This window comes from Anomaloglossus baeobatrachus, chromosome 2, assembly GCF_048569485.1.
Source record: "Anomaloglossus baeobatrachus isolate aAnoBae1 chromosome 2, aAnoBae1.hap1, whole genome shotgun sequence".
In the NCBI taxonomy this organism is placed as follows: Eukaryota; Metazoa; Chordata; class Amphibia; order Anura; family Aromobatidae; genus Anomaloglossus; species Anomaloglossus baeobatrachus.
In genome coordinates, this window is record NC_134354.1 from 770,804,009 (window position 1) to 770,821,711 (window position 17,703).

The 17,703-nt window shown below is 46.0% G+C and overlaps 1 protein-coding gene across 3 annotated transcripts in view; it reads right to left on the reverse strand.

Annotated features, from left to right (window-relative positions):
• Positions 1-17,703, reverse strand: part of DLG2 (discs large MAGUK scaffold protein 2) — a 1,610,676-nt gene that overhangs the window by 1,290,445 nt on the left and 302,528 nt on the right. For all 3 annotated transcript variants that reach the window (XM_075337519.1, XM_075337521.1, XM_075337520.1), the window contains exon 4: positions 7,501-7,593. In XM_075337519.1, coding sequence (XP_075193634.1) covers positions 7,501-7,593 — 93 coding nt within the window. The remainder of the gene's footprint in view (positions 1-7,500; positions 7,594-17,703) is intronic.

A 17,703-nucleotide genomic window follows, 5' to 3' on the forward strand; every position in this document is an offset into this window, starting at 1 on the left:
GCATCGGGGTCAGAGGTCTGTTCCCAACTGGAGAAAGTCTGTATAGAATCTGTATATTCTCCTTAAAGGAAGTTTGGGGCAGCGAAGGGGAACAACAGACCCCCCTGACATTCATTTTTAATACAAACTTTTACAGTGTCACACGTTGTCTGGTTCGAAATTCGCCAAGTGTCAGGACTACGTCTGACGCTGTTCACACAGCAGAGTCGGACACTCCACACGATGCTGTATTTGAATTTCACAAACAAGCTCAGGCGTCGACCAGCTGTGCTCTTGTTTGTAATCGGGCTTGCAGGAGTTAATTTCTGTTAGCCTGTGGATTACTGTTTGAGTCACATGTTGCAGAAGACCTATCACAGTCGCCTTCACCCTTTTTAAGAGGGTGGAGCCTGTTCTCCCATGCCGATAATAGCTTTATACAATCCTGATCCTTGCTCTCTGTTATCTAGTTTCTGGTGAACTTCTGTATACTATTTGGGGTGTTGTGGAAATACTCTTGTTGTCTGATTATTTTCTCCCTTCCTTTACTTTTCTCCTGATCACGTATTGCCTATATCTCTGTCTATTGTCTATACCTACTATCATGGGAGGTCAGGTCCATGGATTACTTTGGACCTGCAGGGGTCTTCTGGAGGTTAATAAATTGGAGAGACAAGGTTATTTTTTTTTTTTTAAATAAAGGATTTTTCTTTGTGTTTTTCGTTTATTTTAACTTACATGATTAGTAATGGGATCTGTTAGAACCTACCCATTTTTAAGCTCGGGCTTGATGACAGCTGTGATTTTTTTACAAATCACAGCTGTCATTAACCCCTTATATTACCCCGATTGCCACCACTCTAGGTCAATCGGGACGAGCCGGGTAAGCGCCAGGATTGGCGCATCTAATAGATGCTTCAATTCTGGGTGGCTGCACGTTGCTATTTTTAGGCTGTTGAGAGCCCAATAACCATGGACCTCCCCAACCTGGAAATACCAGCCCCCAGCTGTCTCCAATATCTTGGCTGGGTCTAAAAGTTGGGGGGGACCACACACACTATTTTTTCTGATTATTTATATAAATAGTTTTTAAAAAAGGCACGTGAAATCCCTTATATTTTAATATACACAGCCTAGAAACAAACACAGCTGGGGGCTGCAGTGTGGATCCCAGCAGTCGCCCCCCCTCACTCCCCCTCCGATCCACACATTTTGACTTATTCTGTGGATAGGTGAATGCATGTTTTAACTAGACAATGTCAAGCTGCACAAAGGGTTGGTAAGAAGTAGTACAGAGTATTCCCCTGTAGGTGGCAGCAGAGTAGTGAAGGAGAGTCAAAGTAACACTGTAACAGAAAGGAGACTGAAGTACAACAGAGTAACTTCAGCAGGCAGTTGACTGGCGAACCACCAGGGGGCAATAGAGTAGTCAAGCAATCAGGGTCTACCCAGGATGTCAAGTCACTGCAGAGGGAGGATCAAGATCAGGTCAGAAAACAGAACCGAGGTCAGATGCCAGGAGATCAGGTATGCAGAGGGAAACACAAAGGGCACAGGGAACAGAAGACAAGGCCGGAGGGTGAGGAGACACAAACATGGGAAGGAGGATGAACCAGGATGGGTAAACAACTAACAGGAGCGGGATCTCAGGGACTGGGATAGACGGACAATGGGGAGGGTACAGATCAGGGCACGGTAACAAGGAGTCAGATAAAACAGGATACCTCACCAGAGCCAGTCACAGGCTGCACAGCAAAACTATAACCAGCACAGGAATGCAAGTGCAGAGACCAGATATAATGTCTCCTGAAACCAGAACAAGGCTAATGGGACGTACCCCAGGCCGGGTCTGGGAAATTCTGGATTGGGGAATACCGGTCCTGGATCATGAGAGACAACACCTTCAAGCTCGACTTTCCTGGATTCACAAGGACAAGGATCCAATAGATCTATTCGAGACTCAGAGACATTCCTGTAAACATAATACTTGCTCTAAAATTCATAGCGATTAAATATGGCCACAATCACTTTACTGAAATCCATAATACCATTCTGAGACTGACATTTACATTGACAGCTGGACCCTTCCATACTCCAAGTAACATTTATGGATTAATGTGACATTTATGGAGACAGCAGGCCCATTCTAGATTCATAGGAACATTTATAAATAGTCAGACTCTTCTAGATTAATAGTGACATGACTTTACATCGAGGAGCAGGAACATCCCGGACTCATAGGGACATTTCTAAATTCAGTAGAAGCATGACAGATTTACAGTTAAGTCCAAAAATATTTAGACAGTGAGCGAATCTTTGTGATTTCAGCTCTGCAGGCCAAAAATTTTGATTAAAAATGAAATAACTGAGATGCAAGTGTAGAATTTCAGTTTTAATTAAAGTAGTTTTACAAAAATATTGTTTAGGAATTGCAATTATTTTTCTACAAGGCCTACTCATTTCAGTGGCTCAAAAGTAATTGGACAAAATAATGTTACCATAAATAATATGTTAATTTTTAATACTTTCTAGAGAATACGTTGCAGGTAATGGCAGCCTGAAGTCTTTCAGCCATTGACGTCACCATCGCTGGTTTCCTCCTTTGCGAGGCTTTGCCGTCTTTACTGCGGTGACTTCAGTTGTTGCTTGTTTGTGGGTTTTATTGCGTTACGTTTTGTCTTCTTCATGTGAAATGCAGCTCGATGGGGCTGAGATCTGGTGATGACTTGGCCATTGCAGAATATTCCATTTCTTTGCTTTCGCACATCTGTACTATGAAGCACTGTTGCTCTCCCTGATGGATATCTTCATTTTTATTTCAGCTTAATGATGGTCGGTTTGTTGTCCATTGAGAGATTCTGTGACAGCATGTTGTGGGTTCACAACAACAGCTTCAAAATTCAAACACCACACCTGGAATCAGCTCCAGACCTTTTACCTGCTTTATTGATGATAGATTAACAAGGGAATAGCCTATGCAGCCCATTAAAGAGCTTTTGAGATCAGTATCCAATTACTTTTGTTACTTTGAAAAATAAGCAGCTACGTGTTAAAGAGCTGTAACTACTAAAGCCTTCCTCCAATTAGGATGCGAATACCGTAAATGGATAAATCAGGAGAAAAAGGGATTAAATCCACACTGCCATGTGTAGTAAAGAAGGATCCAGGAATGATCAGCATTGTGATTTTATTGTTCTACGCGTTTCAGAATCTTACTCCTTCTTCAGGACAAAAATCCTCAAGACCTATTCCCTTATGGAGATGAATAAAAAAAATGTAAAAAAAAATAAAAATGTTTAACCCCTTCACGACCTTGGACGAATCTATCCGTCCAGGATCGTGTCCCGTTAAGCCCCGCCCCCTGCCGCGGGCAGGCGGCGTGGATCGGCACACATATCAGCTGTTTTCAACAGCTGACATGTGTGCCTGCTAGCCGCGGGTGGAATCGCTTCCACCCACGGCCATTAACCCCTTAAATCTTGCTGCCAAAGTCTGGCAGCAAGATCTAAATGCGTGCGGCCATGTTTTTTACTTACCGCCGCCCCCACCGGAAGTCACATGTGTTATCACGTGACTATCGGTGGTTGCCATCGTAGCACAGGGTCATGTGATGACGCCTGCAGCTACGAAGTTTCACTTTCCTTTTCCCTCGGCCGAGAGCAGAGGGAAAAACAAAGTGACTGAATCTGCTGTTTACAGCTGTATTGCTGTGATCAGCAGATAGATAATAGCGATCGGATTGCTGATCGCTATAGCCCCCTAGGGGGACTAGTAAAACAAACAAAAAAAGTAAACAAAAAAAGTTTTAAAAAAATTAAAAAAAAAACAAAAAACCTAAAAGTTCAAATCACCCCCCTTTCCCCCCATTGAAAATTAAAGGGTTAAAAAATAAATAAATATACACATATTTGGTATCGGCGCGTTCAGAAATGCCCGATCTATCAAAATATAAAATCAATTAATCTGATTGGTAAACGGCGTAGTGGCAAAAAAATTCCAAACGCCAAAATTATGTTTTTTGGTCGCCGCAAGTTTTACGCAAAATGCAATAACAGGCGATCAAAACATAGCATCTGCGCTAAAATGGTACCATTATAAACGTCAGCTCGAGACGCAAAAAATAAGCCATCACTGAGCCATAGATCCCAAAAAATAAGAACGCTACGTGTTTTGGAAAATGGCGCAAAACGTGCACCACTTTTATTGGACAAACTTGTGAATTTTTTAACCCCTTAGATACATGTAAACCTATTCATGTTTGGTGTCTACAAACTCGCACCAACCTGAGGCATCACATAGATACATCAGTTTTATCATATAGTGAACACGGTGAATAAAACATCCCAAAAACTATTGTGCGATCACACTTTTTTTGCAGTTTTTCCACACTTGGAATTTTTTTGCTATTTTCCAGTACAATATATGGTAAAACCTATGGTTTCATTTAAAAGTACAACTCGTCCCGCAAAAAACAAGCCCTCATATGGCAAGATTGACGGAATAATAAAAAAGTTACGGCTCTCGGAAGAAAAGGAGCAAAAAACAAAAACGCAAAAACGGAAAGTGCCCGGGGGCTGAAGGGGTTAAAGATATGTAAAAAAATAATTTTTAGAAAATATAAATAAAAGCTAAAAAAAACATAAAAAGTTAACATAATTGATATTAGTTTGTCACGGATGTAAAAGAAAAAGCTGAGGACACGGGTTCCTAGACTGAAGGTGAGGATGTCTGACCCGCCATCCTGGTCCTGAGGGTCTCCACAGACGTGTGATAAAACCAACAGAGATATACAAACAGGAGAAACCAAAATTCTATCACACAGCACGCTCACACAGAGGTATAAAGACAATAAGAGGTAAGCAGAAAAATAAGAGCAGGGAGGAAACAATAAGACGATGAGAGAATTCCACAACAACTCCAAGCACCACGCAATATAATCACCATAAGGACTGGGCACAACAGCACACAGACCACCACAGCAATAAACTATAGTTGGCGTGAGAAGACAGATTCCACCATCTTAAAAAGGCAGGGAGTAAATGCGATAGGTTTCCAAAAATATGTGATCCTAGAGGTAACCAGCAGGCTAGCAGAGGTTAACTCTTGCTAGCCTGACCATGAATGAGCACACAGCTGGTCAACACCCGAGCCTATAGTACCTATGTAACTCCAAAACACAAGAGAAACCACAGGGTGGAGTGTCAGAATCTGTAGTGTGAACAGCCACCATGACAATTGGTGAGTTTTGAGCAAAAGGCCGAGTAACACTGTGCATTACTAACTATCCAAACACATAACATCATATAATATTAATCCATATATGAGACTAACAAAAATAATCACACAATAAAATTGCTGTTTTTTGGTCACTTTGCCTCACACAAGAAAAACATGAAGAAAACTATAAGCATACCTCCCAACCGTCCCGGATACAGCGGGACTTTCACGCTTTACGTTGTTTGTCCCGTTGCCACGGGCGGGACGGCCGGCTCCCGGGCTCCGCCCACCCACTCTCTCTCCGCCTCCCTGCTTTTCCCTCCTACCATCCCAGTAGACGTGGCATAACAGAGAGGAGCGCTGCCTGTGCTGCTGCTGGTACAGTAAAATCTCCCCAGCGCTGATTTCCCTCCCTCCCCCCCCCTCACCCCCGGCCGGCCGCCTGTCTGTGCGGCCGGCCGCCTGTCTGTGAGGGTGGCCCGACGCCTCATTGTGCGGGTGGCCGGCCGCTTCTCTGTGCGTGCGGCCGGCCGCCTCTCTGTTCCGGCGGCCGGCCGCCTGTCTGTGCGGTCGGCCCGCGCCCCCCGCCGCCTGTCTGTGCGGGCGCCCCCCGCCGCCTGTCTGTGCAGGCACCCCCCGGCCGCCTGTCTGTGCGGGCGCCCCCCGGCCACCTGTCTGTGCGGGCGCCCCCCGGCCGCCTGTCTGTGCGGGCGCCCCCCGGCCGCCTGTCTGTGCGGGCGCCCCCCGGCCGCTTGCCTGTGCGGGCGCCCCCCTGCCGCCTGTCTGTGCGGGCGCCCCCCTGCCGCTTGTCTGTGCGGGCGCCCCCCTGCCGCCTGTCTGTGCGGGCGCCCCCCGCCGCCTGTCTGTGCGGGCGGCCGCCTGTCTGTGAAGGCGACCGGCCGCCTCTCTGTGCGGGCGACCGGCCACCTCACTGTGGCTGCCTGCGTCTCCGTGCTGGAGGCCCGCCGGCTGCCTGCTTGTCGGTGCTGGAGGCCCGCCGGCTGCCTGCGTGTCCGTGCTGGAGGCCCGCCGGCTGCCTGCGTGTCCGTGCTGGAGACCCGCCGGCTGCCTGCGTGTCCGTGCTGGAGGCCCGCCGGCTGCCTGCGTGTCCGTGCTGGAGGCCCGCCGGCTGCCTGCGTGTCCGTGCTGGAGGCCCGCCGGCTGCCTGCGTGTCCGTGCTGGAGGCCCGCCGGCTGCCTGCGTGTCCGTGCTGGAGGCCCGCCGGCTGCCTGTGTGTCCGTGCTGGAGGCCCGCCGGCTGCCTGCGTGTCCGTGCTGAATGGGTGTGGATGGGGAGTGGATATGGGCGTGCCGCAAACTTTGTCCCACTTTACCTTCTTTAAAAGTTGGGAGGTATGCTATAAGGGGTACTTTGCACGCTGCGACATCGCTAGCCGATTGTAGCGATACCGAGCGCGATAGTCCCCGCCCCCGTCGCAGATGCAATATCTTGTGATAGCTGCCGTAGCGAACATTATCGCTACAGCAGCTTCACACGGACTTACCTGCCCTGCGACGTCGCTCTGGCCGTCGACTCGCCTCCTTCCTAAGGGGGCAGGCCGTGCGGCGTCACAGCGACGTCACACAGCAGGCGGCCAATAGAAGCGGAGGGGCGGAGATGAGCGGGACGTAAACATCCCGCCCACATCCGTCCTTCCGCATAGCCGGTTGAGGCAGGTAAGGAGATGTTCCTCGCTCCTGCGGCTTCATACACAGCGATGTATGCTGCCTCAGGAACGAGGAACAACATCGTACCTGTCGCTGCAGCGAAATTATGGAAATGACCGACACTACACAGATCACCGTTTTTCGACGCTTTTGTGATCGTTTATCGGTGCTTCTAGGCTTTACACGTTGCGACGTCGTTACCGGTGCCGGATGTGCGTCACTTTCGATTTGACCCTGACGAGATCGCAGTAGCGATGTCGCAACGTGCAAAGTACCCCTAACAGGAAGTCTTACCAATAAAAACTATAGCTGGTACTGAAAAAAAAAATAAAAATTATATGACTCAATAAAATTAATAAGTTACAGCTCTTTAAAAACATGGAGGAAAACAAGTGAGGAGGGACCCAATGGGGCTCAGTCACCCAAGGGAACAGAAAAATCTAGAGCCTTAGTAGTGAATATTGTCATTTTTTTTCCTATAAAATAGATCATAAGTTTTTATTGCAGTTTTCTTGAGAGATTCCAGCAAGGCGAACAAATTTGCTTGCAATTTCCTCCACAATTTTTTCACAATTTTCTGAAAAAAAACCCCACCAAAAGTATCAACACTGGAGCAAAGCAATGGCCATCACATTACCGTTCTCTTTGCCGTCGTTGCCCCGTACAGGTGGTTCTCAGTATTGGGATCATCACTGGTTGCGTATCCGTTGGATCCATTGTGGGCCTCCAACTACAAACAGAAAATAAGGATTAATCAAAATAAAAACAGGACTTGTTCTGGTGTTGGGATCATCTTATAAAGTTCTCAAAACCTTCCAGGGGATTACCCGGCTGGGGTCAATTTTGGGGCATTTTAGTCCTGTGCCCTATAAATTCCTTCTCCAAATTGCACCTGAAGCCTCTCACTTTCTAGCGTTACTTTTTGCACATCCATCTCTTTTCAGCCTGAGACATCTTCGTATTTGCCAGAACTATTTCCAAAAAATCGGAACAGTCCTGGCAAATTTGGGGGTGATTGGGATATCAGCAGAGGCACACGTCTCGTTGCGAGTTCTGTACATATACCAGATCTTTCTGTGTAACTTCTGTTTTGGTCATAGGACAATTACATAAGATTTTTACTTTTTGTATTCTACTAAACAAATTTAAAAATGAAAAAATCTTACAGTTCTCCAACTTCTTCATTTTTTTTTAATGAGGGTGGTGATACCAGGTGAAGGGCACTCTCACGATAGCAGATGTAATCCAATGGAAGAAATTGCAAAAGAAGTATCAGAATAATAAAAGACAATAAAAGACACTTCTAAAACAATGCATTTCGGCTATATCCAGGCTTCTTCAGATGACAGGAGATTGGTCAGTAAACTAGGTTCATATACACAGACGAGCAGAAGGGTAACGATGTTTTGAACTTTTGACTTTCAGGCTCCAAATCTCACCATCAACTACAGGTCTGAGTGTGAGAAGACCTTCATTTTATAGACCATCATCTTGGCTATCTCAGACATAAATGTGACTTGCTGCTATTTAGCATATGATTAGTTATGCAGATTCTTCTCAGGGCGGCATGGTGGCTCAGAGGTTAGCACTGCAGTCTTGTGGTGGATCAGTGGTTAGCACTGCAGTCTTGCAGCGCTGGGGTCCTCGGTTAAAATCCCTAAAATCCCACCAAGGACACCATCTGCAAGGAGTTTGTATGTTCTCCCCGTGTTTGCGTGGGTTTCCTCCGGTTTCCTCCCACAATTCAAAAATATACTGATAGGGACCTTAGATTGTGAGTCCCAATGGGGACAGTGTTGCTGATATATGTAAAGCGCTGTGGAATTAATAGTGCTATATAAATGAATAAATTATTATTATTATTATTATTATGATGTCACTGCATTGTTACTATTTTGCTCCTAAAAATCGAAATTTTAATTTTTATTATTTAGTTAGTATTTTCTAAATCCTCCTTTGGCTTTCACCCTTCCTGAATCCTTCTGGGCATGCTCCAAATCAGATTCAAGCATATCTCCACCGAAATCTAATTACAGGTCTCTTCTACACATTCATAGTGTTGGTGTATATTGGTCAGGTGTCTTCTACACGTTCCCAGTGTTGGTGTATGTCGCGGGCGGGGAGGGCGCTGCGTTCACCACGCTCGGGTCCGGCGCTGCTGCTCGGTGGCTCGAGCGGTGGGCCGGATCCGGGGACTCGAGCGGCGCTCCTCGCCCGTGAGTGAAAGGGATGGTTTGGTTTGGGGATGTAGTCCGTGATGCCACCCACGGTTTGTGGTGATAATGGGACACCACCGCTGCTCTGGACGGGGATCCCGGGAGCGATGACAGGGAGCAGCTGAGATGTTTCTCTCCCCTCCGTGGGTAGGGGGGTTTGGTGGTCCCGGGGCCCGGTGATAGCGACTGGAGGGTGGATGGCAGGAGTTGGGGAGGTGCAGGGTCGCGGGGGCAGCGCAGTGCCAGACGGCACGGTGGTACTCACTCAGCCAGTAACGTACACGGAGTCTTTGGTAAAACAAACGGCTGGATGGACGGGTGCCACAGACGGCTGCGGTGGTCACTCTCGGTAGGTTGGCGGTGACTGTCTCTCCCTGCACCTTTGATTTTTTCGGCCCCGATGGCTTCCCACCAGTGACCCGCTCCCCAGCGGTGTATTTGCCAGAGCAGCCCCTTTTGCCCGCAGGCGCTGGCCCTGGGAACTCTAGCTGTGGCGGTAGCTGTATTTCCCTTCACGGTTAAGCGGTTGCCTTCAGTCGGGTCTTTGCTGCTGGGAAACCCCGGAGGTTCCTATCGCTGACGGATTTGACCGGTTTAACGGCGACTCCAAGCCTGGTCGGGGTCCGTAGGCCCTGCCGAATGGTGCTGGCTTCTCTTCACTCCCCGGTCCGGTACCGGCGGGCCAACGCCAGACCCCGGTCCTTACGGTTGTGCGTCAATCGGCCTCGCATGCAGACGGTCACCACCGTCTGCCAACCTTGCTGTAGGTGCCCGGGCCACGTACCCGGACACGGTCAGACTGCTCCTTTACCACTTCACTCCTTCACTCTCCCTGTCTCTTACTGTTCTCCTTCCTTTTCCCGCCTCCAGGACTGTGAACTCCTCGGTGGGTGGAGCCAACCACCTGGCTCCACCCCACCTGGTGTGGACATCAGCCCCTGGAGGGAGGCAACAAGGATTTGTGTGTGACTCTGGTGTTCTTAACCGGGGTGTGGGGTGTGTTGTTGCTGTACCTGTGACGTCCTGGCTTGTCCAGGGCGCCACAGTGTATACTGGTCAGGTCTCTTCTACACGTTCCTAGTGTTGGTTTATACTGGTCGGCTCACTTGGGGATGTATACAGCTTTGTCTTCAACTCTACCCACAAGTGTTGGATTGGGTTAAGGTTTGGGGACTGTGGGGACAATCCAGCTCCTCTGCTTCATTGTCATTGAACCATTTCTAAACCAATCTCACCATATGCTTCTGGTTGTTGTCCTGCTGGAACACTATGTTGTCCTTTTCATACCCATAGTACTCAAGTGTATGAAGTAACTTGTCTTGTAGGATACTCACATATAGCTCAGCATTGAGACCACCATCCATCCTGGTCAAGTATCCAACACCTTTGGCTGTGAAGCACTCCCGTATCATCAGGTTTCCTCCAATGAACTTGACAGTTCCTTCAATTTCTCGATCCGTTAGCCCCTTTTCCTTCCAGAACCATTTGAACCCATCAGAGTTGTCTATTGACTTTCATCTCATTGCTCCAAATCACCCATTTCTAATTTTCTACTGTTCACATTTTATAGTTTTTGCATGATTGAACTGACACTTCTTATGACAATATTGAACTTGAGGCTTCACCTTCTTTTAGGCATCATTCTAGACTTGTGTAACGTGCATCGCACGGTGCGTGGATGGACGTCTGTAATCTGCATCTGTGATCTCACTATTACGTGATCTCACTATTAAGAAGCATATGAGCCACCTTCACTGCCATGTTTGCCGCGCTAGAAACTTATAGACCTTGTTATGAGCAGACTGGTAGATATTTTGCCATCCACATCTTGGCTTTTGAATGGATGAATTGAGTCAGGGCTCGGTTTCGAGACTTGATCCGGTGACCTGGTGTTGCAGGGTCAGTTTCCTCCCTGCTGAGTCATAGCCTGGTCAGTCTTTGTCCAAATACTGATTGTTTTTTACCTTTGCTATTACCTTTTTGGTTTGCAGTTATCAGGTGTTCTCACTTGCTCATTTTCTGTGTCCTATCACATTCCGGGTGGAGCTATTTATGACGCGCCCACGGGTTCTTATGGGAATTACTCATCTCCGGACCGATGTTGGGGGTTTGGGTTGTCACAGTGGCCTGGCTCGGCTCCATGATCCCGTGGTGTCAACTAAAATGATGGAGGGAGTAGTTGATTTTTCTGGCTTTATATGCTGCTTTCGCCCGGGCACTGTTGTGGGCAAGAAGACTTGAAATCCTCTGACAGGCAGATTTTGCTGGCAGGCCATGAAGTGCCCATCAGCCTAGGGCTCCGCACCCTGAGATGTGTGTCAGTCCTGAATGAGCTATCAGCTCTCCCCTCAGTGACCGTATTCTCCTGCGTCTCACTCCATTCCCAGTGGTAACTCGTCTATCTAAGTGTGTGTGGCTCCTGCTCCACAGATCAGTCACCCCACCCACTCAAGCCCCGAAGTTAGTGGGTGGGAGGCCCCAGACGATATGGTGACCATCCTAAAATGACCCTACCCTAACCCCGTCCCGGTGAGAGGGCAACTGGCTTATGTTTTGAGGTGGATGTTGTGAATCCGCACCGACCTCCTCCTTACCTGGGATGAGTACTGCACCCCTGGTGAGATGCAGTACCCTGTGGCGACTGAAGCCTCAGGGGCGCCACATTTATATTCTCCTAATTCTAGCCTTTTTGGCTGTCTATATTTCTATGTGGATTACAGCTAAGGAGTTCCAGCTCTGTCTGCAGCTAAGGGATTTAGGCAGAGATCAAAGTTTTTTTCTTTGTGTTTTCTCATTTGCCTTTCCTACACCTATCTTCTGTTAGTTAGGTTGGCAGGAGTGTACCCTTGCGTGCATTTATTATTTCTCCTTTGTCTGCTTTTGCTCGATTTATACTTCCATACCTCGCATCCCGTCTCTCTGCATACCTTCTGTGCTGTTCCTAATTGTTTTAATTAAAACTGTTATTTAATGTTTTTCATGCTTGTCTCTGCTGCCATCTACTGGTCAGACCTTTCGGCTCCTCTGCTTCTTTTGTCCAGCTCATGGGAGTATCTGCTGATCCTCTTACATCATTTCCTGGCATATTCAGTTCCAGTCAGAATTTTTGTGAGAATCACATCCCTTATTGGAGCTGCTAGAAGCAAAGTCTTCTGACCTTAGTGGCTTCAGAAACAAGCATCACAAGAGAACCACAATGCCAGGTACTTGGACTACTGTACTCTGCATGTCCTAACCTTTGGAGAAAATAAACCACCATTGTTTCATCTCAGCATGTGCATGTTTAACTCTGGAGCGCTCTGGTCATGTCTGCCTCACCTATAGGAAAAAAGAAGATAAGATTCTCACACCATTCCATAACTATGCACCTTCAATCGCCTTTAAGTGGGGACAGAACACCTTCCCTATCTTGGTTTTTAGTTCATAGCTACCTCCCTGCTGGTTCCTCAGGAGTTACGAGGAACAACTTCACAGCATTTTAGGCAGCAAGGTCTGAGTTGTGGGTCTCTAGTGTTGCGGCTAAAAACATTCGAGTCTGTGCAGGACCCATTTGGAATTGTGCAGCTATGGATACTTGTCTGCACAAGAACTAGTAGGGTGCAGGTGCGGCTCCATTGAGATAGGCTTTATTTCCCCTTTTACCGGTTTTGTAATATTTATGTGCTTAACAGATGAACTTCATTTTTTATTCTTCCAATGGTCATGGCCTCACATGATGCAGTTTGGCAATTTTCTTGGCTGAGAGTCTGCTATCGATGAGCTGGATGATGCTGTTTTTCTTTTCTTGGATAGTCTTCTTCATGGCTGCTACTTGATTTGAACCAGTGATCTTTCGCTTGGGAATCAACCTAATAACACACTGAGCTATTAGGGAATTTGAGAACAGATTGTAATTTGTAGTATACAGGAAGAAAGAGATTTTTCCACCACCAGGAGCAAAACAGTAACAATGCAGTGACATGACAAGAATGTGCATAACTAATTATATGCTAAATAGTTGTAAGTCATATTTATGTATGAGATAGCCAAGATGACAGTCTATAAAATAAAGGTCGTCTCATGCTCACAGTTGTAATGCATGATGAGATATAGAGCCTGAAAGTCAAAAGTGCAAAACATTGTTACCCTTTTGCTCGTCATTGTATACCTACTTCCATATGGTGTAGGCAGACTGACCAATCAACATGAGAAGTCAAATGACACTTTACATAACAGTTATTAAAATAATTGAAAAAGAAAGAATGTTCGTATTTTTATTGCCCAAATCGAGGAAAGCACTTACATGAAAAATAGTAAAAAATTGATTTGCTAAAAGCTAATCAGGTATAAGGAACCAATGGAACAGCTTCTGTAAAATCAATTTTTTAATAATTTTCATGTAAGTGCTTTCCTTTATTTGGACAATGTAAATACGAACATTGTCTTTTTTTTAATCCTTTTCAAATTGTTGATGATAAATGTGATATTAAGTGTCATGTTGATTGGTGAGTCTACCGCATATGGATCCAAGAAAACTTGGCACACCAAAACTGAATATAAGGACTTTATTATGCAGGCAATCCAAAAATATAAAACGTTTCGACCCCTATATTGGGGTCTTCATCAGGCATAATAGATTCTTGTGTTATGCCTTTAAGATGATGACATTGTCAAAATCACCGTGAGATCTATAGATAAATCAGATTGCTGTTCTGTATAGATGTAATGGTGCAGTATAGCAGAGCAGAGGAGGAAGCACCTAAAGAAGAATCTATTGCGTCTGATTAAGACCCAAACATAAGGGTCGAAACGTTACATTTTACATTTTTTGGATTGACTGTATGATAAAGTCCTCATATTCAATTTTGATGTGCCAAATTTTCTTATGTCTAACGACGGGATTGAACCCTTCTTGAGCACCCATAATTCCAAGTATTCCATAAACTTTATTCTACCACATATGGCGATAGGTATATATGAGCCCAGTTTACTGACCAATCTCCAGACACCTGAAGAAGGTTGGATATACCCAAAACGCGTTGTGTTTTTAAATACATTTTTCTTGTCTTTTATTCTTCTGGTAGTTCTTTGGTATTTTCTTCCATTGGATTACATCTGCTATTGTGGGAGCGCCCTTCAGTTGTTCTCTCCACCCTCAGTAGGCATTGCCGAAACTCCCTTGGAGTATTCAGTTTTTCTGATTTTTCTCTTCATAGGTATATTTTTGAGTGAAATTTAAATTGTTCTTTTATTCTATAAACTACTGACAACGTCTCCGAATTTCCAAGCAATACATTTTGTATTTATTTTCTGAAAATGAGAAATGGTCATAATAACAGAACAGTGCACAAATAATGCAGAGAAAACAAGTTCATCATCATTTAGAAACAACAATACTAATAATGTTTTACCTCAGGAAGAGTCAGAAATCAATATTTTATGGAATAACCATGATTTTTAGTCACAGCTTTCATGCGTCTTGGCTGATTCCATCAGTCTATCACACTGCTTTTGGGTGACCTTATGCCACTCCTAGTGCAAAAATGTAAGCAGTTCTTTTTTGTTTGATGGCTTGTGACTATCCATTTTCCTCTTGATTACGTTCCAGAGGTTTTCAATGGGGTTCAAGATTGGGCTGGCCATGACAGGGTTTTGATGTGGTGGTCCTTCATCCACACATTGATTGACCTAGCTGTGTGGCAAGGCGCATTGTTCTGCTGGAAAAAACAGTCCTTAGAGATGGGGAACATTGCCTGAGCAGAAGCCATCAAATTTCACAGTGGGTACAAGACACTGTGGCTTGTATGCCCCTCCATGTCTCCGTCTAACCATTAGACGACCAGGTGTTGGGCACAGCTGAAAATTACACTTATCAGAGAAAATTACCTTACTCCAGTCCTCTATGGTCCAAACCTTATGGTCTTTGCCAAACTTCAGCCTGGCTCTCCTTTGCTTCTCATTGAAGAAAGGCTTTTTTCTAGCTTTACATGACTTGAGTCCTGCCTCTAGGAACCTGTTATGAACTGTTCTTGCCATGCACTTCAACCTAGCTGCCATTTGCCATTCCTTTTGTAGGTCACTTGATGTCATCCTGCGGTTGCTGAGTAATATTCGAATCAGATGATGGTCATCCCGGTCAGTGGAGAGTCCCTTTCGCCCTCTGCTGGTCTGTAGCTTTGTTGTCACCAATATCTGCTGCTTGACCTTGATGTAATGGACTGCTGTCTTAGAAATTTTAGGGATGGAGGCAACATGACGCCCACTGTATCCCTCTGCAAGTAAAGCCAGAATTGAGCCCTTCTTTTCCTTACTCAAGACTTTTCTTTTCAACTCCTTTGGAATGGTTAAAAGTTATTTTTTTCATTTCTATTACTTTTGGGATATTTCTAGCACTTGTTTTGCCATAAAGCTTATCCTATTGCAGGAGGATTGTGAAAACCACAGCAGTGTTCTTTATACTTTCCCTCATTAAATAAGATTTGGTTGAGATGATCACCTAATCAGAAGAACATTAAGTAGAATGAGGGGTACTCTGGTGAGAATGGAATGGCTGTCAGACATGTAGAGAAGATGATTTTCATAAAATTGTGCAGTGGTCTCTTAACCCTAGAACGCGCAAGCAATTCAATCTACCATAGAAAACAAATGACCTAGCAGGCCTGCGAGGCCCCAGGTATGCGTTCTAGGGTTAATTTTTGCCAGAGTTTTATATATGTATTTTTCAGATTATAAAATGCACTTTTCTTCCCAAAAATTTGGGAGAAATTGAGTCTGCTGTGCTGCACTGTGGGCGGTGAGGCCCTCCTGAATGTCAGCAGTGCAGGCTTCAAATAATGGCGCCCGGAGTCACTACATGCACAGATGGAGCTCTCGGCTTAAGATCTCATCTGCGCATGCGCCACCTCCAGCCCATTGATCTCTTAACAGTGGACTAAAGTAAAATGGAACCCAAAGGTGGCTTGTGATTGAGCCGATAGCTCAATCTGCATACACGCCAACTTCGGGCGCCATTTCTTTGAAGCCCGCACCCCAGACAGTTCCTGGATGTTCCTCCTGCCTCACAGTGCCGCTGACCACAGCAAGCATCTGGGACACCCACTACACCAGCCGCGGCATCGCCCTACTTCAGCACTGCCTCTGTGTCCTCGACTCCACTCCACCACCGCTGCTGCCTTCCAGTAAGACACCATCGGATTTTAAGACGGACCCCATTTTTTGCTCTAAATTTGGGGTGCGTCTTATAATCCAGGGCGTCTTACAAAACTAAAAATTGGTATTTTTTTTTTATAAAACAGCTGCAAATGCTAACAAAAAAACAATATCAAACATTACAAAATAACACTGTCATGGTTCCCCTCCCCGTCCACATGGCTAGGGGGCGGAGCCTTCTCTCGGGCCTCACTTCCGGATCTTGGATTCTTTAAATTCTGTCATCTCTTGTGAACCAGCGCCGGCTATAAGCTTAGCACTGCTTTGCCTGTGATTGCCGGTCCCTGTAAGTGTTTCCTGATCCGTCCTTCCCCTGTGCTCTGTCTATGTTCCGTCCCACCTCCTTCCTTCCCACAATAGCCCCAGTCGTTCCCCCTTCTCCTACCTCCCCACTCGGTTGCTTCCTCTGGTATTGGCCTCGGCCTGACCTCGACTCCGCTTTTGCTCGTTCCTCTAGTCTTCTTTCTCACCGTACTGTGTATGACTTGGCCTGCCTGACCATACCCCGCACGCCCTGTGGCCTCTGTATTCTGGCTGACTCTGCAGGGCAGTACTCCATCACACACCGTGTGTCCACCTCCATGTTGATTCAGCTCTGTGTAGTGTCTTTTCCTGCAGGGCTCCAGCTCCCCCTGGTGGTAGCCTAACAAACACATAATTCAACTTGAAACCAAAAGGAGTGAGGGCCCTGCTCACAATCTATAAGGAAATAGGAGAGGCAGAAGAGGTAAATGGTAAAAAGTGCTTGTGTTGTCTGGTCCGGTCATCAATATATAAGAAATAGGGGAGTTACATATCGCTGCATGAACCAGTCACCAGCCAGTGTGTACAAGCGCAGGTACAGAGTGCTACCGAGTGCATGGAGGGTGACAACAGCTGATAAAAAGGGGCAGATTTTAGAAAATAATTGTGTAACGGCAAAACAGGAATTGTTAGAAAAGTGAGGTGATATGCCAGTCTAAAAAAATGCGTTTTTAGGACACGCTTAAAACTGTGGATATTGTGACATAAGCGAATTGTCTAAGGTAGTGCGCTCCAGAGAATTTGCGCAGCTTGTGAGAAGTCTTGGAGACGGGACTGGGAGGTTCGGATTAAAGAGGATGTCAGTCTTATGTCATTAGCAGAACAAAGGGGATGGGTAGGGTGATAGAGATGAGGGAGGAGATGTAGGGCCGTGCAGAACTGTGGAGAACTTTGTGGATGAGAGTGATACGTTTATATTGTATTCTATAGCAGATGGGTAACCAGTGCAATGACTGGCACAAGGTGGAGACATCAGTGTAGTGGTTGGACAGGAATATGATCCTGGCTGCTGCATTCAGGAGGGATTGGAAAGTTTAGTAAGAGGGAGACTAATTAGAAGAGAGTTGGAATATTCAAGACAAGAATGAACACGAGCGACAGTAAGAGTTTTTGCAGAGTCAAAGGTAAGAAAA